Genomic DNA, 23,765 nt, shown 5'->3' on the forward strand with positions numbered 1-23,765 from the left:
AGAGTTCAAAGAGTTAAACAGGCGTGTGAGAACTCGCCCTCTTGATAGCCATCTAACTTCGGCATGAAAAAAAAGGTGTTGATGCTGTGAATCCATACTATTCAGAGGACGAGTTTTAATCGCATTAACAATTTTTACAGCGTTGTTCATTACGTTTTTCAACTCAGGAGAGGGTTTCTTTGAAGCCAAATGCTCTCGATGGATGATGCAATGAGTATACAGCATTTTCTCATGCGCAACTTCTTTTATTTTTGTGACCATCTCAGAGCGACAGCCAGTCATGCTAGTAGCTCCATCCGTACATAGCCCGACGCATTTTCCCCAGTCTATCCCTTTTGCAGTTATGTATGCATCAAGAAATCTGAATATCTATGCTCCGGTGGTACGTCCTGGCAAGCTAATGGAATATAGGAGTTCTTCCTTAAAATCCGTGATTCCCTTATATCGCACAAAACAAAGGAGAATGGCACAATTACTCAGATCTGTGGATTCGTCGAGTTGGATCGAAAAACATGGTGACTTCTTTACCACCTCTACAGCCTGCTGCTCTATAGCTATTGCCATATCTTCGATTCTTCGCTGAACTGTGTTGTTTGAGAGTGGTAGGCCTATGCCTTTCAGTTTTTGAACTGCTTCAGCGCCCAAAATCTTCAGCTGCAGATAAGATGCACGCCTTTACCAACTTTTCTCCAATTGTGTACGGTTTTCTTGTTTTAGCAATTTGAGGAGAAATTAGATATGATCCACGAAGAAGAGATTTTTCTGAAGTTTTCATATTTTTCAGTTGCTTCTTTTGGTTGTTCATGTCGATGAGAAGTCGTTCGAAAAACTTAACAGGCTTGCCCTTGAGATTGCCGTGCTTTGAGTGAAAGTGTCGAGCAAGTTTGGAAGGTTTCATAGCGTTATTGGAGAGAACTTGGTCACAAACTAAACACAAAGGCCGTGGTGATTGTTCACTGCCACGAGCTACAGTAAAAGCAAGTTCCATGTACTTTTCATCGTATTGCCTTACAAACTCGAGCTTTTTTTCTTGCTTTCTCTTGTGACAGTCAACGTATCTTGACATGTCCTCTTCTTGGCTTGTTTAGCATTTGTATTATTTGTACTCGCTTCATCTCCTTTCTGAGAATTATCTGATCCTGAAGAAGATCTATTCTCTTTGTCAAAAAACATCAAAATACTTCGTTGGTTAGCTGATTTCATATTAATCTCTCTTCAGATGATCGACGCCTCCAACAAAATGAATTTGCATTACAAGGACAAGGTCGTCGGTAACTTGGCACCAGGCTCAAGATCCTGCTGTGCAACAACTGGAAAAGTTCTCTGCTGCCCATGCTTCTGTTGCGCGTTTCGTGACCACCTGTAGGGTCGCAAAAAGTTCATATCTTACTGGATGTCAAGGCGAAGCCGTGTTATGTTATACTGTTCTTGACTGTTTTTCTTTGGCTTCAGGTATGAACAAAGAAATATTCATAAACTTTTACTTGAATGGTTATATTTAGCAGCAAAAGCATACATAACAGAAAAACACACGCGCGCCGGTTTTTACGTTTCTGAATCTCGCGAGGGTCGACGAAGCACTCTCGCGATGGATCGCAACCGGGAAAACGAAAACATGATTACTCCGCGCCAAGACGTAGCCAGGCGGCACTCATCAAACAGCAATATGACGACCGAAGAGATATTGCGTAATAAACGAACGCAACTTTTCGGCTTCGGTAAAGCGATTGAGACCGCCAAAATGTAAGACAAAATGAGGAAATCTCTCGCGGACCGGCAAAAAAGCTTCGCGGACCGGCGGTTGGGAACCACTGCTGAGTAGACTACTCATACAAGCGTCACAATGTCATAAAACGTGTTCCCATGATTAAAGATTAAACAACGTATTTTTTTTTAAATATGAGATTTCAAAAAATGATTTAGTAACAAATAAAAGTAATAGTCCTCTAGATAAAAATAGAAAATTTAACCACTGGAAATTTCAAAGCAATCGGTCCAATAGTTGATGAGAAAAACGATTTTTTTCACAACAAGAAGAAGAAAATATCATTAAGAGCAACAACAATATGATAACAAAACGATTCATATATAAGTTTCGTGCCCAATAATATTTCATAGTAAGATCGCAATGAGCACAACTAAAACCTTTTATCGATACTATGATTATCTATTCGAGAATAACTCATATTATTATGTATTTATCTTCCGATGTTCTTCCAATGGTTGATAAAAGAGAAAGTTAAAGTACTTGTAACCGAACAAAATTACAGCCTTGCCCGACATTTTTTGCGTTGGCACCAAGCATTAGGCTTCAGTCAACGTATTTAATAACGTTTTATATATAAATAGATATTGAGATCTTTAATAATTTACAATTAATTGAATATTTAATAACACATCATTAGCTGTATTACTATCAGTAGAGGTTGCGCGAGACCAAATCGCAATCCTTCCTCCATGTGGATCCGTATAATGCAAGGATGCTGTAGCAGGAATAAAATTACCATAGCTTTAATTGTTAAGATAACATCAATAAATATAACGCATGGACTGACTTTATGTTTCAATATAATATCAGGGATGAGATTGATTAGCAAAATGAGTGTATCGATTTCAGACGCTACCTAATTTAATGTGTATAAAAACAAACAAGAGAGCAACGCTCAAATATATAAACACGTGGACTAGAGCGAAGCAGGGTTTACCTTTGACGTTACCGGTACCGTACCCTCAAAAAGTTCCGGGTTTTCAGTCGCAAGAATTTTCACAGTCAGCCGTCACGCTTGGCGGATTAAAAACCGTGTTCCCATATTCAAAAATTATTACAGCGCAATTTTGGATGAAATATTAGATCTCATAAGATTCATAGAAAATTCAGGAATAAATGAAAGTAATAGCCTTCTGGCAAAAAAATCAATCTTGAACCACTGAAAATTCCAAAGCAATTGTTCCAGTATTCGAAGAGAAAAGCGATTTTTTAATGATAATGACGAAAGAAAATGACAATAACAACAAAATTTTGAAACGATCGTTATGGCCACTAAACGTGTCCAATTACTGATTCATATTTGCCGTTTGGTTCAGAAGTCAACTCGGGAGTTGAGTAATATCGTATTTTACGGATTATAAGACACATCCGTCTATAACGCGCACTTCCAATAAATTTCGTAGATTAGGGTTTTGTCCCTACATAAGGCTCAATGTGCTCTAGGACGCAACGGTTTTTAAAAGTATCGGACTACCGTACCGAGCGCATTAAAAAAACTCAGTGTTTTTATGGTTACTGTATTTTATTGGACACGTTTAGTGGACATAGGATAGGATTTACATATTTATCCCGGGGGAGAGGAAAGCCGATAAGACGTCTTATCCATATGGCGAACCACGGCCTCTCGTCCGGTTACCATTCCAAGTCGGGTATGGGATTAGTTTTTACCGTATTGTTTGTTTTTCGGAAGCATGGACTTGGTGGTGGAGGAAGCCGTAACCGACCAGCGGTTACGTGAACCACCCAACGACGGCGAGGAGTCCAGCAATCCTCTCGCACATAACCATCCCTGCATGGGATTCGAACCTGCGAACCCACGCAGAGTAATTAGAGGTGCGGTGGCGAGCGTATTCCTAACGCTTAGCCCGTTGAGCCACACCGCCGCGCCCCGATCGTTTTGTTGTTCTTGTTGTTCTTTGACACTTTTTGGACACCTAGTGGAAATAATAAAAAAACGCTTTTCTCTTTGATTACTGGACAAATTGCTTTGAAATTTTTAGTGGTTAAGGATGAAATTTTTCTTCAGAAGGCTATTACTTTTATTTATTCCAAATATTTCTGTTAGCTCGGTCAGATTTGTTTTTGTTTGCTATGACGTTTGTGTCCGACTGTACTGCTTCGCTTGGTGTGAATATATTTGTAGAATGTGATCTGACGGTACGGTAAACCGTACTGTACTGCAAACAGACGTGTCCATATATTTGGGCGTAGCTCTCTTGTTTTATTCAATGAAAACATAAAACGGCGGTTTGTTTATAAAACAATAGTACCGGTACTGGTTTGAGTATGGGCTATAACTAAATCATGTCCATACCTTCAAGACTACGTGCGGGACCAGTTGAGGTTGCTTTTAACGCCAAAACAAGCGGACCAGCGATTACAGGAACCGTCCCACCACGGCGGCGAGGAATTCAGTGGAGGAAGCCGTATTTAATTATTCCCAACGAGATTCGAACCTACGCAGACTAATTAAAGGTGCGGTGATGACCTCAGTGCGATGAGCCACACCACCGAGTTTTTTCCCCATAAATATTCAATAAAAAATGTACATAGCTTCTTGTGCTATCGACAATCGGTGATCTGACAGCTTACGCCCCAGGTCAGAACCACTGTTATAACTTTTTGATCCTATACGTTGATGTAGATATTTTTCTATTTGATAAAATATCATGAACATGTGTTAAATATCAAATTATCTAGAATTTCCATCGCTCATCAAATTGCATGATTTGATTTATAATTTGACGTAGATCTAAGACATATATATTAACCATCAGATAATATTTTATTCTTTTTCAGAAGGCTAACACAGGTAGGCAATATCAAAAATACCAAGAAGACGAAAATGAATTCTACATCAAATAACTCGGGAACGGAACCCGAAGATTTGGTGCTGAAAAGCGGCAACTTCGCAATTTGGTCGCTGAGAATTTCAATTTCGGCCGGATATTTAGTAGCTATGACCTACATTATGATAATGATGATTATTGAAATGTACGTGAACGGAGTTGGCATAGGCAGGAATGAAAGTATTGGCAAACGTATTGGCGGATTGATAAAAGTAACACGATTAACTTTGGCCATTATTTGCAACCTTAAATTTCTGACTGGTTCGCTATTGAGAGTCTTAGTCGATGTTTATCATCCGGAATACTGCCATATCCACTTTAGATGGACCGTTTTCTCAAGCTGCCTTGCAGTTTTTATCAGCTATTTGACTGTATGGTTGCGACATCGAGTAATCTATAACATTCCTGCGATCAAACATTTGACCAATTACATTACACGCATCGTGAGCATATTGGTGATCTTCCTAGCTGCGGCCATCCAAATCGGCATTGGCTCGACCGTTATTCCTAGTTTCCGAACCGCAGTTACTCAATATGGATGCCTGGCGGTAGGATCAAAAATGCCGATGCAAATTCCGTGGCTGATATTCAGTGTTTCGTCAGTTGTAATGCAACTCATGATGTTGGGATTGTTCATTTATCCACTGCAGCGTCATCAGAGAAATATCGGTGGTGACGGAGTCGATGATTTGACTCCGATGCTTAAAAGGGCATTGTACACAACTGTGGTATGCTGTGCAAGTGATACTGCTACTTCTATTCTAGTTGTCATTATTGGAAATTCCATTGCAAGTATAAGTATGGAGACTACATTATTTGTTAACTTAATGATGATTCTGGTTTGCTTTCCCGAGTGGAAAACAACACTCTTCCCTTGTATTATTATGACATCTGAAATAAATTAAATGGCGACCAGAAGTGTGTGCACCAATATGGAAGTAACTAATTTTGTTCGTCTACTTTACATCAAGTTGTGTAAAGGGACTGAAACCTATTGTCAGGGTGTATATTGAATTGACCGTCAACACAGACAGTCCCCAAACTCGTAATAGAACTAAAATAAGAAATATCGGAATAAAATTATGCATTGACCCTAACCTGGTAAACACACTACGGGAGTACCAATTAAATTGAGAAGTACACACGGAGATTAAGTAGAAATGTTTATCAGCTGACTGCCCTTTATTTACCGTTTTCTGAATTTTAACCCTTCTATGTATAGTATCTTACTATCTTATATATATTCAAGGGAAAGAAAGAACTTGAGTTTGTACTGACAGAACGAGGCGCTTCTACTTTGAAATTACAGAATTCGAGGTTTCAGGAAGTAGACAACATGGCGACAGTGTGAATGAATATTAGCACAGTTTCGACTTCTTTCTACCTGTATCAAAGTTAGACTTTTATCATAGGTGTCCTTCGCTGCTCAATAACCAAAATTGCCCTTTTCACAGTTTGAGGCCATTTTCAATTCTTTTTCTTAGTTTTTGTTTGCATCAAGTGTATTGTTATTTTGGTGAAAATGTGAAACTGACTGTAATAGACAACTTTCTAAAAAGTTTCTTAATTAATAAAAACAAAATGAGTGCAAAATTTTTCATATTTACATCGTCAACCACCAGATTTGAAAAGTAAACGAATGAAAACAAGAAAACGACTTTATATAAATTTGTTTGCACAAGTGCAGTAGCAAACATCTCACGCTAATATGGTGGAAAGTTCGCACTTCATCACCGATATTCTAACAGAAACAAGATGAAATCATTTTAGCGCTATATTTCGGATTGTGTAAACGGCAACTTTGATTTTGGGAACTGCCAGAGCTCAGTACATTTTTATCAATAATTGGTATCGACGACGGAGTCGTATTTTCAAAATCCCTGGAGTCGAAAATTTAGAACTATAACAAGAACGTGGCAAGCCCAAAATTGGGAGGGGGGGCATTTTTTTTGTAATGTGAAGCAATACGACGATTACCCCAGCCTTTTCGATCATTTTATTTTGGTATTCTGACATAAAACAGAATAACACAAAAAATAAACGGAAAACAAAATGCAGAGATATCTGGAAGGTAAGGTAAGGTACGAAATCAGAAGAAAAAAAGTAATAATACAAGCATACAAAAAAAAGTGAACACGAATCGGGCAAAACTTTTGACTCAATTTAAAAAGAGAAACATACATAATTGCTGAAGGGTTAAAAAAGTGTTGCACTTGAAATAAGCAGTAAAATTTGGGTATATAAGTTAAATGTAATAGACTCCTGAGCAGGGGCGTAGCCCTCACCCTCCCTGAAATGTAAAAAAATAGAAGCATCTTCTTGTATCATACATAGCAATTTTCGTAGCTTGAATCTTTTTAGACCTTTAAGACTCACGAAACACACACGTTTTCCGGCGTTCGGTCGGACCCGCTAGTTGTTTTGATCTAACTTGGCAAATGAAAAATCCCCCCCCCTCCCAAATAATAATAGTTGAGAGATCGCCAGATTAGCGTCACATCTCATATATACAAATGAAGGGTCTGGGATTCCAGGTTTTATATAGCATAGTCAAGTCAAGTTTATCTTTCCAACCAGTTAAAGACAGAAAACATGCAAAAAATATAAGAAAAAAATTATATTTACATTACTGGGGAAAGGAAGCCGCGTGGAACCAAAACTGGTTATCGCGCAGCGACACTCAAGGTTCTAACTTCTCATTCGGCAGATTGGGGAGGAGAGTTTCGACTGATAAATTTTACTAATCAGCCAACCAATATATAATGATACATAAATCTAAGGAAGTAGAATTTTATGGGACAAATCGCTTGAAATACATGGTTGAAAAGCAGATGAAGTTTTGAATAGTGGAAATAAAAATTGGGTGACAGTATCTGTGAATACAGAAAACAAACAAAGCAAGCCAATGTTAGAAGTGAATAGTGACTAGTAATGAACAGAAAGGGATTTGAACAGTGCGCTTGGAAAAGACACAAAATAGCTATATAGATTGGAACTATTTACCAAAACAATATTGATAGCCAACATGGAGATGCAAAATTATTTGTTAATAGAGTGCTCCGAACAAGATCAGATAAAAGCACTCTTATCCTAAAGAATTTCTCCTCAGAATTACTTCGCTGTCGAAGTTATCCATCCTTTGAAAGTAGGCTACGCATTTTTATCTATCTAGGGTGGTTCATTTGAATAAAGGATTATTGATAGTGACCTTGAAAACATCGGGTAATCTACGAACCGCTCGGGAATAGAACAAAATATTGCTGACAAAGTGACGTACGAATGTGTGTGTAACTGTAAATGCCGGAAAATCGTTTTTAATCAAATGGCGAGCCATGACCTCTCGTCCGACTACCAGTCCATGTCGGGCATGGAATTAGTTAGTTAGGTATTTGTTTTCAGATGCATGGACTTGATGGTGTAAGAAGCCGTAACCGGCCAGCGGTTATTCAAGCACCTGCCATCAAAAACTAACGGCAGCAGATTTCAGCCTAGCCTAACTAGCGTTTTGTGAATCATCTATGATTCAGTGATTATAGCAGCTAAAGAAACATTGCCCGAGGAGATATTCAATGTGTAGTTAAACTGTTATTACCCCGCCACTAATCTCATCTAAAAACTACGTAATCCAATCAAACATACCTACTTGAAAAACTAATAGAGGAAAATATGTTTCAAGTGGGTAGTTTAATTCTGATTGTTGTGTCATTGTCATCTTGTTGCTATTTACCATTGTTAAGAAACAAACATAAGATATCGTTGCCTAGGGAAAAGTCCGTTGTAGTCTACGAAATTAGGAATTTCTTGAACATTTTGCATTGTTTACTTTGTGGGACAAGAAGTGGACCTATGTATTGTTTTGTTGAATATAAAATAGTTGTAGTTCTTGAGGATCTGCGCGACTTTCGTGTCCCTATATTAAGGCATTGCCTTCTTGTGTCTGATGTATAATTTTCAACGGCAAGCACCCTGGCCATCGATGGGAGTAAAATACGTTAGGCGACCTCTGGGGAGAGATTCATTGTGATATATATTGTTAGATATTAGTGACTGCTTTTATCTGGCTTTGTTCGGAGCAAAAGGCAAGAGCAAGCGTTGTATTATGTTATTATTTAAAAAAATACGGCCACAAAAAAATTTGGGCTGACTACTTTCCTGGTTGGAAAAAGATGTTTGAGTGGGCTTGTAACTCATCTCTGGTTAGGACTGGTTTCATCTGGAATTTTTGACGCGAAATAGACATCTGGACCGTTTCACTGATTAGTTTTTGGACAGGAAGTAGACCTATGGATAGACCTTATTTTGTTGTTGATCGTCATGTTAGTTTTTCTTTTCTTCTTGTTGCGGCTGTGGAAAAATTTTCTCATCGCTTTTCTCATTAACTACTGGACCAATTGGCTTGAAATTTTCAGTGGCTGAAGATTGTACTTTTTACTGGAAGGCTATTAATTTTAATTATTTCAAAAATATGTGACCTCTATGGGATTCGTTGTTGTGTGTGATGAAGTCAACACGATTGAAAATTGCGCTCTTTTGCAAAAGTTCAAATCAGCTGCGATACGGTACCGGTAGGCTACTGTGACAGATTGCATACCTGTACCATTTCGTTTCCATGTATTTGAGCATTCATTTGGTTATTGTCTTAATCTTCAAGTGCAACCTAGAAGGCCCACAATTGACTAATCTCGAAATATAGCGCCACCGCCACCACTAGGGTTTCCGGTCACGTGTGTGTTTCCACTTGACTGATTTTGCTGAGCGAGTGCTGTTAACAGCAGTGTCTAGTCGTTCTGCCTCCACGTGCAGCTTATGTAAGTGTTTATCTAGTATCATTGGATGCCAAATTCGTTTTTAAGTCGCTCAAATTTTTTTCGACCATGATTATAAACTTCATATTCATCCAGAAAATAACTATTTTTTAATTTAGCAATTGATTCTTCGGTCAAAGTTTCTCTCCGTTTTGTCGTCGTCCTAGTCTTCCACATTTTTATTTCTTTATTCCATAACCTTGTAACTCCTTTAAAAAAACTTGGAAGCATTTTTTCCAGTAATTTAATAGTATTTTCAAATTCTTCTGTTAATCCAATCGCATAATAATTCTCATCGATATGTTTCTTTGCTAATTCGACTCTGTCGCGGGATCTAATTGAACAGACTTCATCAAACCCACAAAAATATGAACCAATGTAGAACATAAAAGTTGTGCGACTACACAACGAAATGTTTTTCATTACACATTCATTTATATCTGGTAAATCATTCCTGGGTTTTTTGACCCCTCCAGCAGCGTCCCCGTATTTCAAATAGTTGTACTGGGAAGAAAATCGCCGTATGGGATCTCGTATCATATTTATATAGATAGGTTCCTTAAGCCCAAATGCTTTGAAATCCAGATAATGTATGTGTCGATCATATAATGTCGGTTTTTTAATAAAACTAGAAATTTTTTTCATTTCTTTCTCGACTTCGGTCGAATTTGGATGAACGTTAGCAACGTCATTGGAGCTGAGTACTTTAAATCCCTTCATGTTTCCTAAAACACGAACTAGATGAAGTAGAGACCTGCTTCCACATTTTCCTACTCGATTGTAAAAAACGGTTTTAGATTTCAAAAGTTCTTGAGATGGTCCCGCTTTCTTCGTAATCCCTTTAGTAATAGTCTCAATCCTAACAGGTTTTGACCTCGCGGCAGTCGTGGTCTTTATAGCAGGTGCAGTACTAGTAACTTGTTTGGTGTTATTCCCAGACGCCGTATATAACAGAGTATTCCTTTCAATAAGTACATCTTCCAACTTTAGTTCTGAATTATCTTTTACGAGTTTAATATCTTGAAAAGTTTCAGAGATAACTGATCTCTCGGCTTCCAAGTAAGTCCATACAAACAATATTGCAACGAATGAAGCTACTATCAATGTTAATAGATAACTGGAAAGCAATTTCATAATTCTAAATCAAGAAAATTAAAAAAAGGTTAACATGGCTTGAATATAGTGACATTATTTGGGCGTGATGGCTTAGCGGTTCAACTAAGCAGGGCGGGCAAGGTTTTTGAACCAGGGGCCAAAAGTTTTGCCCACTTACACTGGCGGGCCGAGTGAGTGTGACATAAAAAGTTACACTATATGAACAATATTTACAGTGTTACAAAAGTGGTACACATACTATGTTCAGGTTGTGCGCCATCTTGGTACGCATATTTCGGGAGCACCGTTTTCTGTCCCATCCCATAGCAAGTTATGCCTTCCCATTGGAATGCAATTCAATAAAAATTGTTAAATTTAGGTTTAGGGACTACTAATTAGGACATATGCGGAATACGACGACATATACGAAAAACGAAATTTGCTGACTTTGTTAACTTTTAATTCATAACTATTATACATTTGTCCATCAGCCCCTTCATAAAGTATAATGGGAATCTCATTCCCATGAACAAGCTTGTTAATTTGTCTAACGAATCCGTTTTTTTCTTTTTTTTTTAAAAAAAGTCCGCAATTATTTAATTTAAGCAAAAAAGTCTCAAAAATAAAGTTTCCTTCGTAAAAGCAACAACACTACTGCAGCAATTATAAGAGCAATTTCGTACCCGCGACAGCTAAATAGGATTTACATATTTATTCCGGGGGAGAAGAAAGCCTATACTACGGCCTAATCATATGGTGAACCACGGCCTCTTGTCCATTTACCAATCCATGTTGAGTATGGGCTTAGTAAGCCAGTTTTTTTGTATACAGATGCGTGGACTTATGGGGAGAGGAAGCCGTAACATACTACTAGCGGTTACGTGAATCACCCTGCGGCTGTGAGCAGTTCAGCAATCCTCTCGCACATAATCATCCCCGCATGGGATTCGAACCTGTTCAATGAGTAGTATGAAAACATTACTAGCTGGTTTGCATGATTTTGAGTTATTAACTAATTGTATACTGTGGATTGAATACTCAACTATTTGTGATAATGCGCAGAATTTCGTTTTTAATTGAAATTAATGTAGAAACAAAATTGGTCAAATTCATGAAAATAAGATTCAACCACAAATAAAAATTTGCATGTTTTCGAAGGTCATGGTATAGATAAAAGAGACGAACAGCTATATGCAACAAAATCAAAATGCGTATTACACAAAAAAAAACATAAATGAAATCACAACATGATAGCTTTTTCATGAGACCGCATATTGTCAAAGTCAAAAGATGTTGCTACTGGGGTTGTAGTTGAATCAGAAGACTCAAGTATTCCAGATTGATCGTTTATTGAACGGCAACTCACAATTTATAACTTAAAACAGCCTAACAGATTACATCACTAAAGAACTGAAAATACGACCGGCCGCCAGCGCTGCGACCGGAGAAGAAAGATCGGAAGACACAATTTTTCTCTCACGTGTAGTGAGTGGTTGGAGTCCAAATCCGGCAAAACAGCATTAAACAGAGTTCAACATAAATAAAAATATATACACACACAATATAAACACGAACACTTTAGTCCGCGACTATAGGACCAAAGAAAAATTAGCTGAACAAGAGATCTATGCTCAAATATATGGAAACGTTACGCTGAAATTCACCGTGGTACGGTACCTCACCAGCAGGCTTGACCACGGAACCTGTTCGCTGATCACGTGATCAATATATGTTTGCGGAATCGCCACATGGTGGCAAATTCTGATGACGTCATAGCTCAAAATAATAACGAATCCCATAAAGCTCACAGGAATATTTAAAAATTATTAATAGTAATAACCTTCTAAAAAATATCCCATTTTTAACTACTGAAAATTTCCAAGCAATTGGTCCAGTAATCAAAGGGAAAAGCGACTTTTTAAAAACGCGTCAAAGAGCAACAAGAAAAAGAACAACAAAAACATAATATTGAAACGATCGTTATGTCCACTAACGTGTCCAATAAATAATAAAAACGAATTTGATGGATAAATTAGTTGCAGAGAAAAGCTCTTTTTGTACCACAACATTAACTAATTTTCAGACAGGAACCACGGGTGCTCATTTTTTTTATTCGAATGTGCTGCGGGTAGACTACTATAACTGATTGCATACCTGTACCATTTCGTGTCCATATAATTGAGCATCGCTTTCTTGTTGTTAGATTCTTCATTCAGTTATGGTCTCCACCTCCGAGTGCAATCTAGAAAGCCCGCAATTGTTTTTTTTTTAAATACAGCGTCACCGCCACCACGAGGGTTTCAGGTCACGTGTGTGTTTCCACTGATTTTGCTGAGAGAGTAACGGTTGTCTAGTTGGGCTGTGTTCACGTGCAGCCTATGTAAGTGTTTTCTCTTGTATCATTGAATACCAAATTCGTTTTTAAGTCGCTCAAATTTTATTCGACCGTGATTATAAACTTCATATTCATCTAGAAAATAACTATTTTTTAATTTTTCAATTGATTCTTCGGTCAAATTTTCTCTTCGTTTTGTCGTCGTCTTAGACTTCCACGTTTTCATGTTTCCATTCCATAAACTTGTAATTCCTTCGAAAAAACTTGGAAGCATTTTTTCCAGTAATTTTATGGTGTTTTCAAATTCTTCTGTTAATCCAATCGCATAATAATTCTCATCGATATGTTTCTTTGCTAATTCGACTCTGTCGCGGGATTTGATTGAACAAACTTCATCAAACCCACAAAAATATAAACCAATGTAGAACATAAAACCCTTGTTATTGCACAACGAAATGTTTTTCATTACACATTCATTAATATCTGGTAAATCATTCCTGGGTTTTTTGTCTTTCCAAGCGGCGTCTCCGTATTTAAGATAATTATACTGGGATGAAAATCGCTGTATGGGATCTCGTATCATATTTATATAGATAGGTTCCTCAAGCCCAACTGCTTTGAAATCCAGAAAATGTATGTGTCGATCATATAATGTCGGTTTTTTAATAAAACTAGAAATTTTTTTCATTTCTTTTTCGACTTCAGTCGAATTTGGATGGTCGTTAGCAACGTCATTGGAGCTGAGTACTTTAAATCCCTTCATGTTTCCTAAAACACGAACTAGATGAAGTAAAGACCTGCTTCCACACTTTCCTACTCGATTGTAAAAAACGATTTTAGATTTCAAAAGTTTTTGAGATGGTTTCGCTTTCTTCGGAGTCCCTTTAGTAATAGTCTCAATTCTAACAGGTTTTGAGCTCGCGGCAGTGGTGGTCTTTATAGCAGGTGCAGTACTAGTAACTTGTTTGGTGTTATTTTCAGACGCCGTATATAACAGAGTTTTCCTTTCAATAAGTGCATCTTCCAACTTTGGTTCCGAATTATGTTTTACGAGTTTAATATCTTGGAAATTTCTAGAGATAACTGTTCTCTCGGCTTCCCAGTAAGTCCATACAAACGATATTGCAACGAATGAAGCTACTATCAATGTTAATAGATAACTGAAAAGCAATTTCATAATTCTAAATCAGGAAAATAAAAAAAAGGTTTAATTAAACAAGAGAGCAAGACTTGAATATCTATCTCCAGCTAGTACTCTAGCGTAAGGTCTACCACACTATACCATAAGATCTACCTGAAGCTAGTGCTATAGTGTAAGGCAGGGGTCGGCAACCTACGGCCCGCGACGCTTCCCTGAATTATAGTAACAAAACAGCTGTTTTGACGATTATATTTTTTACGTTACACAATTCATTGTGAGACGCGTGTGGACTAAATTATATTATAATCTAACAAGTATAGAATTCACAATTACTCGTTTAATGAGCCTATAATTTAATTATAATTAGACAAATGGCAACAAAACGTAGGAAAAATGATGCAAAGTGCAAAGGGTTCAATGGCGCCAAAAATGCATTGCAATGAGGAAATAAATCTATATTCTATTCGAGAGATGTATCACTGCTCCATTTTTAATATAAAAAGTATCATCCGTTCGGTTTCCAGCTTTCTAAAAATATGTGCGGCCCGTCAATGACTTGCAACTATCATTTTGACCCGCGAGCGACAAAAGGTTGCCGACCCCTGGTGTAAGGTCAACCACACTATATCATGAGATCTACCTAAAGTTAGTGGTATAGCCTGAGTTCTATTACACAACAGCGGGAAGACGATCTCAAGGCGCAAGCTAGTGAGTGCATCCCTAATAGGCTTATTTATATATGATTTATTTCTCAACCTTTATTCAAGCGATTCATTGCTTGTATCTGACCCTAACGTAGTGTTATTCAACCAGGTATACTGTATACCCGAGTGTATACCAAGTCAGACCCCGGGTATACAAAAAACGCATGACATACGAGGGTTTATAGCCATGTTCTGGGTCGAATATGCTATACTTCAGGGCTACTCAATTATTTTAATCAAAGGTCATTCCAAGAATATATTTTAAGCTATGGAACAAAATTACAAATGCGTCGTTTGACAAAACACAAGAGAAATGCTCAATATCACGCTTCGGTGTCGGTATGACAAGGCTTCAGTCGTGAAGCCGAGCGCGTGATGTGACGCGCGTTGTGAAATATGTATAGTATATAACTATATATAGATAACATACAAATACAAGCTAATGTTTACCACCATGTCTAAAAATCTGTGAAAAATGTATCCAAGAAATCAGTAAAACTTCAGTTTTAATGGCGGCATTGACATCTTCTTGATCAGTAACACAAGTGCGTCGATGCTCTGAGAAACTTATATTACAACGACAATCCACAGTGGTTTAGCCAATATTGCATTACATCATGATTGTGAAAAAAAAGAAACGATGCATTCAAAGTCAAGAAGCATCTGCGGTCCAACTTTAGAACTCGGAAAAGTCCGGATTCGGACCGCGGTCCGCCAGTTAAGTAGCTCTGCTATACACTACAGCCAGTTTTGTTTTTATAAACAGATGCAGAAGTGGTAAAGGTATAACACGTACTAAAAGAATGAAGAAAACTACCCTAACGCATTAAAGCTCAGAGTTGGGCTTCCTACATATGACAATATACATTACGGTATAGCGCCAAACTATATTTCTTAATCTACTAAATATCTAAACTGAAATTCCATAAAATTCACGGACAGCATTTATACCGCAGCTTTCTGCTACAGATAACATCGCAAATGTGGAATACTCGGTCCTGTTGGCAAGCCTCAGTAACTGTTACGACTGTTCATTCGTAGTATCTGCCTGAGGATATAAAAGTTTAATTGTCGCACCGGTTTGATAAGAATGTCGACGTGTTTGCGGAATACAAGCGAGCTACGCTATGCGGAATCCGGTAAAACACTATGAATGATATGGGCAAATGCGGGCTAAATCCGGCCCGTTGGGTAATTCAATGTGGCCCGTCTGAGGATGCAACAACCAAACTGAAATCCAATTTTGATGTTTCAGCTAGAATAGCGCAAGAATTTGTTGAGATTGCGGTTACATTTAGTTTTGGCACGAGGCTTATTGTTTTCCACCTTTGATTTGTAATACTGTAAATATTGTTCCTAAAATGTAACTTTTTACGTCACACTTACATGGCCCGCCAGCCCAAGTGGGCAAAATATTTGGCCCGTACTATGATATTCTTCCCAGAGGGGATTTTGTCATTCTTTGGGATTAATTTTGCTTAATGTTTGCTGTAGTACAACTGATATTTTGATTTTGTTATTATTGCTTAATTACGCGCTCATAAACTAGTTAAACTGTTCATACGCGTGTGTGCGACTCGCGCACGACACTTGCTAAGGATGCGTTAAAGGGTGGGCGCTCCCGTAATAACCGTATCAAGATGGGGCACAATCTGCAAACCCTAACCAGGTACGCATACTATGTTCAGGTTGTGAACATCACGAATACTACGGAAGCACCGAAGATTGAATATGTGAAGTAATTTCATTCATATTGAGGAGGGATGGGATGAGTTCCGACCCTCCACTCCCTCATCTTTTAAAATGTAAAAAAAAAAACATTTTTTCATCACACATATCAATTTCGTAGCTTTAAACGCTTTTAGAACTCGATGATGATTTATGTCTTAAAATCGTCAAATCGTCTGTTAATAGCATGGTGTTTTGATTTTAAACTCATTCTTCGGTTTGTGCTGCTTTAATACTCTTATTCGACGTTTGAGCTAAGAAAAGCCTATAGTATACATTATACAAGTTTGTTTCTGTCTGTATTAGGTTCATCGCAATTTTATTAGTTCAAAACTTTGAAACGATTAACTGGTTTTCCAAAAGCAATGGCAACTTACGACGAAAAACTTATTCGGGTGCCAGTGCTTGATGTCTTGCCGAATGAAGTTGGAGCTCTAAAAGTACTTTTTCACTGAGACAGAATGCCCACAAATTACTTAACAGCTGTGGAATCCATTAGGTCCACGGAAGGTGTTTCAATGTCATATAACGAATGTGATATCATGGATTTTTATCACTTGAAGTGTTTTCCTTTGTGGAAGATGTGGATTTGTATGAAGAAGCTATGGTGATCTTGCGCAAACAATATCATAGGAAGAGGAATATTATATATGCAAGGCTCACGCTGGCTACACGGGTTCAGTTGAACAGTGAAACTATTTTCCCAAGCGCTCATGTCACTTGCGAAAGAATGTAATTTCAAATCAGTCAGCGCCGAGCAACACGGCGAGGAGGCGCTGAGAGATGCGCTTATAATAGGGTTGCCAACTTTGTGTTAAACCATTCCGGGACACCTTAATGTCTAGAACTTGAAAACTGATGCAACAGAAGCTTGTTAAACGCCAAGGACGTCAAAAGCAACAATGCGCCTGAGGCATAAATGCAATAAACACTAAAACAGGGAAAGTATGCAATTTGTACTAAGTAGATTTATTCAACAAAAAACACAAACGCTGATAAACTAATTGCATGACAGTTCAGTTTTATCATTAGTTCAGCTCTGACTTACAGCTACAGAACCGTTTTAAAACGATCTGCGTTTTTTTCAATTCATATACCAAGTTCAACGATATTTTTGAATTAAGGTGACTGCTGTATATAATGTTATCATTCATTTTTTAATTGTTTACCTTATTTGATTGTTATGTCATCAGGAAGTCACGATTGACGAAACATGTCTTATCCACAAGTTTCAACTCACTTCTATTTGAATGACCCATACAGCGGTAATCTTTTTTATTTGAAAAAAAAAATATTCGCTTGGATTACATCCGTTTTCAGTTTTGAACGAGGCCGACACGCATACATGGCCCATCTATTTTAGACCGCCGTGGTTGTCAGTAAATTCCGGGACAACCGTAGTCCAGCCCGGGACGCCAGACGTCATTTCCGGACCTGTCCTGGTCATTCCGGGACAATCGGTAGCCCTAGCTTATAACAGGGCCATGTTCCGCTAATATTCGACAAAGATCGCTGGAATATGACGAATTATCACTGGAAAAAGCTACTCAAATTGCTGATTCTTTAGAACAGACCGAGAAATTCTCGCATTCGTACCAGCAGTCATTGCCTCATCAAGCAGCCATTGCTTCAACGAATGATCAATTTTCAGTAAACAGAGAAGGCCAATTTTATGAGTTTAGTTCTGATAGTGACCAACTTGTAGCTGCTGCAAGAAGTACTTACAGAACAGAAGTTAATCGTAGAAGGTGTTATTTTTGCGGACGAATTTATGCTTTAATCGACTGGAGTGCCCTGCTAGAAACGCAGAGTGTTTTAATTGTGGCCTTCGAGGACATTTTGCAAATGTATGCCATAAAGCGAAGAAATCGGTTGCTACCGTAAACGATTCACACCTGACTTAAATTATGGCTGGTATTCATACTTCGTTGTCACGATCGACGATTACTGCTAACCGAATTCCTATTTCTGACGTTGACAAACCTTACACTGGATGGGTTCGAAGCTGCTGGCTCTTTATATCAATTTTGCAGGTTACCTTTTGGAGTGGCTGTATTTCAGAGATACATGGACTTTTTCATCAAGATTGAAAATCTTGAAGGCACCCTTTCTTACTTAGATAACGTCACAATTCTTGGGGATAATCAACCGCAACATGATAAACGATTAAAAGCTTTTATGAATGCAGCGGAGCGGCAGAGTTTGACATTAAATAAAAATGAGTCTGTATTTTCAGCGACTGAACCGGAATTCCTTGTGCATCTGGTATCACATGGCAAAATTCGGCCAGATCCCGATCATTTACAACCTCTTAATAATCTTAAAACCACCTACAAATGGAAGTAATTGAAACGTTGCTTGTGATTATTTCCCTGCTATTCGAAATGGATATCTAAATTTTTTGAAAAATTAAAGCAACTTTCAGCTAATACATTCTTTCTCATCAATCGCAACTCTTTATCTCCTTTTAATCAATTAAAAGCTGATTTGTTAAAGCGTGCTTGGGCACATAGGATGATGAACCGTTTGAGTGCGATGTTGATGTTTTAGATAAAAAAAAATAGATCACGAAATTCCTTGAGAATGCTATTAAATTTAGGTTTGGCACGAGGCTTATTTTTTCCACTTTTGCTTTTGTAACACTGTAAATATTGTTCATAAAATGTTATATTTTACGTCACATGGCCCACCAATCTAGGTGGGCAAAATTTTTGACCCCCGGTTCAAAAACCTTGTCCACCCCTGCAACTACTAGCAGAAATTTTAGTGCCAAATTCGTACTTGCGATTGCAAATTGATATCAAAATCGATGTTCAATGAACTACTATGGCAATTTTGTTCCTACATTACTAGGCAGATTTTGGAATGTTACCTAATTTGCTACTCCCGTAGTGTGTGTGCCAGATTAGGGTTACGCCATAATTTTATTCCGATTTTCCTTATTTTAGTTCTATTACGACTACGGTGACTGTCTGTGTTAGCCAAGTGAACATACCCCCTGCCCATAGGCTTCAGTCCCTACACAACTTTATGTAAAGTGGGCGAACAAAATTAGTTACCGCCATATTGATGCGCACACTTCTGGAGCGCCAAAATTTGCATGTATTCGGAGGTCATGTTATAGATAAAAAAAAACAGAACAGCTATAAGCAACAAAATGGAAATGAGAAATTACACAAAAAACAGTGAATAAATGAAACCACAACATGATGGATTTTTAATGAGGCAGCATATGACAAGAGAAAAATTAGCTGAATAAATAATGAAGACGAATTTGATGGATGAATTAGTTGCAAAAAAAAGCTCTTTTTGTCCCACAACAATGAAATAATTTTCTATCGGGAATCCACGGAACTATGCTGCGTCCAAAACCACTTAAAGCAGTTTAATATATTCTGTTTTAAAAGCACCAGTGTATACCTTCCAACACTGATAGGGTATGTTGGAAACATAGAGAGAATATTCAGGTATTTTTAGTAATAAGTGACTGCTTTTATCTGGCTCTGTTTGGAGCAAAATCAAGAGCCAGCGTATTACGTCATTATACAAAAAAATTGGGGCTGGCTTCTTTCTGGGTTGGAAAAAGATAATCTTTGAGCGGCCCTATTAATCGTCTCTGGTTAGATCTTGTTTCATCTGGATTTTTTGACGCGAAATAGACATCTGAATTGTTTCGCTAATTAGTTGTTAGACAGGAAGTAGACCTATGGACCATTTTGTTGTTGTTGATCGTCATGTTAGTATATCTTTTCTTCTTCTTGTTGGTGTGAAAAAATTTTCTCATCGCTTTTCTCATTAACTACTGGACCGATTGCTTTGTAATTTTCCGTGGTTAAAAGCATTTCGCTAAAAGGCATTGTATTTATTTCAAAAATTTCTGTGGCCTTTATGAGACTCGTTTATTTTTTTGCGAAGACGTCACCAAAATTGAAAATTGCGCTTCTTGTTGCGGTTCCGCTTTCGCGTAAGTTCAACTCTGCTGCTCAACTGCTATACGGCATCTGTAGACTTACTGTGGCATAATGTATACTCGTAGTACTCCGTGTCCATATATTTGAGCACCGCGTTCTTGTTGTTAGATGTGTTCAATTTGTTTATTGTGTTCATCGCCAAGTGCAGCCAAGAAGGTCCATAATTAGCTGATCTTGAAATATAGCGCCCCCGTCACCACGAGGGTTTCCGGTCACGTGTATGTTTGAGTTTGATGTATTTTGCTGGGCGGGTGCAGTTGACGGTGGTATGGTTGTACTGTGTTCACGCGCAGCCTATGTAAGTATATTCTCTTGTGTCACTGAATGCCAAATTCGGTTTTAAGTCGCTCAAATTTTTTTCGACCGTGATTATAAACTTCATATTCGTCCAGAAGATAACTATTTTTTAATTTTGCAATTGACTCGTCGGTCAAAGTTTCTTTTCGTTTTGTCGACGTCAATGACTTCCACGATTTCATTCTTCCACTCCATAATCTTGTAACTCCTTCAAAAAAACTTGGAAGCATTTTTTCCAGTAATTTTATAGTATTTTCAAATTCTTCTGTTAATCCAATCGCATAATAATTCTCATCGATATGTTTCTTTGCTAATTCGACTCTGTCGCGGGATTTGATCGAACAAACTGCATCAAAACCACAAAAATATGAACCAATGTTGAACATAAAATCCTTGTTATTGCACAACGAAATGTTTTTCATCACACATTCATTAATATTTGGTAAACTGTTCACGGGGTCTTTGACCCTTCCGGTGGCGTCTCCGTATTTCAAATAATTATACTGGGATGAAAATCGCTGTATGGGATCTCGTATCATATTTATATAGATAGGTTCCTCAAGCCCAAATGCTTTGAAATCAAGAAAATGTATATGTCGATCATATAAAGTCGGTTTTTCATCAAAACTAGAAATTTTTTTCATTTCTTTTTCGACTCCGGTAGAACCTGGATGCACCCTAGAAGCGGGGTTTGCGTGAAATACCTCAAACTTGTTGGTTCTTCCTAAAGCTTGAATTAATTTAAGTAACGATCTGCTTCCACACTTTCCTACTCGATTGTAAAAAACGGTATTGGATTTCAAAAGTTCTTGTGATGAATTCGCTTTTTTCGGAATTCCTTTAGTAATAGTCTCAATCCTAACAGGCTTTGACGTCATGGCAGTGGTGGTCTTTATAGTAGCTGCAGTAGAAATACCTTGTTTGGTGTTATTTCCAGACGTTGGATAAAGCAGAATTTCTCTCCTAATAGGTACATTTTCAAATTTTGATTCTAAGTGTCCAATACCATGAAAATTTCTAGAGATAACTGATCTTTGAGCTTCCCAGTATGTCCATACAAATAGTATTGCAACTATTGAAAACGCTATCAATGTTAACAGATAACTAAAAAGCAATTTCATAATTCTAAATCAAGAAAATAAAAATAGGTTTCAATTAAACAAGAGAGTAAAGCTTGAATATTTCGAGATATACGTGAGCGCCTGTAATTTCCCCACAGAAGGGTGAACAACCCCCTCGCGTTTTTAACGTTTTTTTTTTTGAATACATAACAAACGTAAATCACGAGAAAATGAACTATGTATGTGTGAAAGTTGCATGCATAGACTTGCTACAACAGACAGAATCGTTACAGCAGACTTGTACAATTAGAACCGTCTGCCCTCCCGACAGTAATAGGCATTCAACTTCTTATTTGCAAAAATGTAACGGTAATGCTTGAGGGATTGCTGATTGCATTCTTGTGTGGCTGGTTTGAGATTGATATTTAAAATGATAACCTCCAGTCAAACGCTATGCTGTAAAGTGTAACTGAAAAAAAAAAAAAAACACGATCAAAAGGACATTCTAGAATTGATATAATGGAATGCATGGCTTCTCCACGGGCCGAACGATTGTTCTTGTGGGCCGCAGGTTGCGGACCCCCGAGTCAGACATAGAGAATCCGTTACTAAGATTTTGAATCCAACACTTATTGTTTCCTCATTGCCCGAACTTATATCAAACTTTATATGAATGTGCCTACAAGCGATCGCCATACCATGACGTATTTGTGTAGCGGTTAACACCCTCCTGAGAAGTACGTAGTATGCCCAAAACCATAGTGAAAAGCGTATTTGCAAATTCGTATTTGCGAATTTAAAAGCAAAAAACGCTGAATATATTCAATCCGAAAATTTGGTTTGTTTTATCAGTATTTAAGTAAAAACTTTGGGTACTCTTGTAGTTTGTGTTTTATTCCTATTTTTCTTATTTCAGTTCGATTACGACTTCGCGGACTGTCTGTGTTAGCTAAGTGAATATACCACCTGACCATGTCCCTTAACACAACTTGATGTAGGTGAACAAAATAAGTTATCTCCATATTGGTACACATATTTCTGGAGCGCCGAATCTTGTACTCAAATAATTCGAAAATTGGAATAAACAACATAAAAATATTGGAAATGAGTAAAGAAATCGTATAAAAAAGTTATATGCGACGTGACGTCACCAGAATTTACTCGAGCGTTTCACGTACTTTTATACACGCACACGCTAAGTAAATACACATTGTGTGAAAAGGTTTAAGATGTATTACTATGCGAAAATGTATAAGAGATACTGTAACACAGACGAGGTTGCCTGTGTATGCACGAAACTTAGTCAGATAGACATTTTTATATGAAACTCAATTAGACAGATAATAATTGGTCATTTATGCTAGGCTCAGGCATTCACTATTACAGATGTCAAAGCAATAGATGCTCGTAAAAAAGGTAATTTTATCCAAAGTGAGGTCATCCGACGAGATAGGTATTTCACTGTCTCTGTCAAATAATAGTGTCGCATCACACTTATTTCTATAGCAAAATGTTTAGTACTATTGATTGATTGAAATGTTTCTGCAGGTACATTAGGCGTCATGATGAGCAAAACAGCTAGCGGGTCCGGTCCGAGGCCCAAAATGTGGGTTTCAATAGTCTTGAAGGTCTAAAAGCGTCGTAAGATACGGAAAATTGATATGTGTGATAAAAAAATGTTTTTCTTTACATTTTTGGAGAGGAAAGGGTGGAGGGTCGGAACTCATCCCATATCTCTATCCCTTCATCAATATGCATAAAAAGTACGGACCTTCTGAAGTATGCGCACCAAGATGGCGCACAACATGAACTCAGGTTGTGTACCAGGTTAGGGTTCAGGTTGTGCGACATTTTGGTGCGCATACTTTAGGAGTACCAAAAGTATTTTACCTATTCAATATAGATCCTAAGCAAGTGTCATGCGCTAGTCGCACTCACGCGTATGAACATTTTAAGTAGCTTATGAGCGCATAATTAAGCATTATAGTAATAATAAGATAGAATATTAGTA

The 23,765-nt window shown here is 37.7% G+C and overlaps 3 protein-coding genes across 3 annotated transcripts; all 3 read right to left on the minus strand.

Annotated features, from left to right (window-relative positions):
• Positions 1 to 634: 634 nt before the first annotated feature.
• On the minus strand, positions 635 to 1,066 carry LOC144430433 (zinc finger MYM-type protein 6-like). The gene has a single exon (XM_078118369.1). It carries the CDS (start codon positions 1,064 to 1,066, stop codon positions 635 to 637), a length of 432 nt encoding a protein of 143 aa, XP_077974495.1.
• Positions 1,067 to 9,443: 8,377 nt separating this feature from the next.
• LOC120329719 (uronyl 2-sulfotransferase-like) lies at positions 9,444 to 10,556 on the minus strand. The gene has a single exon (XM_078118370.1). The coding sequence runs from the start codon at positions 10,554 to 10,556 to the stop codon at positions 9,444 to 9,446; it is 1,113 nt and encodes a 370-aa protein (XP_077974496.1).
• Positions 10,557 to 20,713: 10,157 nt separating this feature from the next.
• Positions 20,714 to 21,814, minus strand: LOC120329596 (uronyl 2-sulfotransferase-like). The gene has a single exon (XM_039396256.2). It carries the CDS (start codon positions 21,812 to 21,814, stop codon positions 20,714 to 20,716), a length of 1,101 nt encoding a protein of 366 aa, XP_039252190.2.
• Positions 21,815 to 23,765: the final 1,951 nt, after the last annotated feature.

This window comes from Styela clava, chromosome 12 (assembly GCF_964204865.1).
Source record: "Styela clava chromosome 12, kaStyClav1.hap1.2, whole genome shotgun sequence".
Classification (NCBI taxonomy): domain Eukaryota; kingdom Metazoa; phylum Chordata; class Ascidiacea; order Stolidobranchia; family Styelidae; genus Styela; species Styela clava.

What these genes read in the sequence shown, in the direction of transcription:
- LOC120329719 (XM_078118370.1), bottom strand. Translation starts at nt 10,556, where the DNA reads ATGAAATTGCTTTCCAGTTATCTATTAACATTGATAGTAGCTTCATTC.
- LOC144430433 (XM_078118369.1), bottom strand. Translation starts at nt 1,066, where the DNA reads ATGTCAAGATACGTTGACTGTCACAAGAGAAAGCAAGAAAAAAAGCTC.
- LOC120329596 (XM_039396256.2), bottom strand. Translation starts at nt 21,814, where the DNA reads ATGAAATTGCTTTTTAGTTATCTGTTAACATTGATAGCGTTTTCAATA.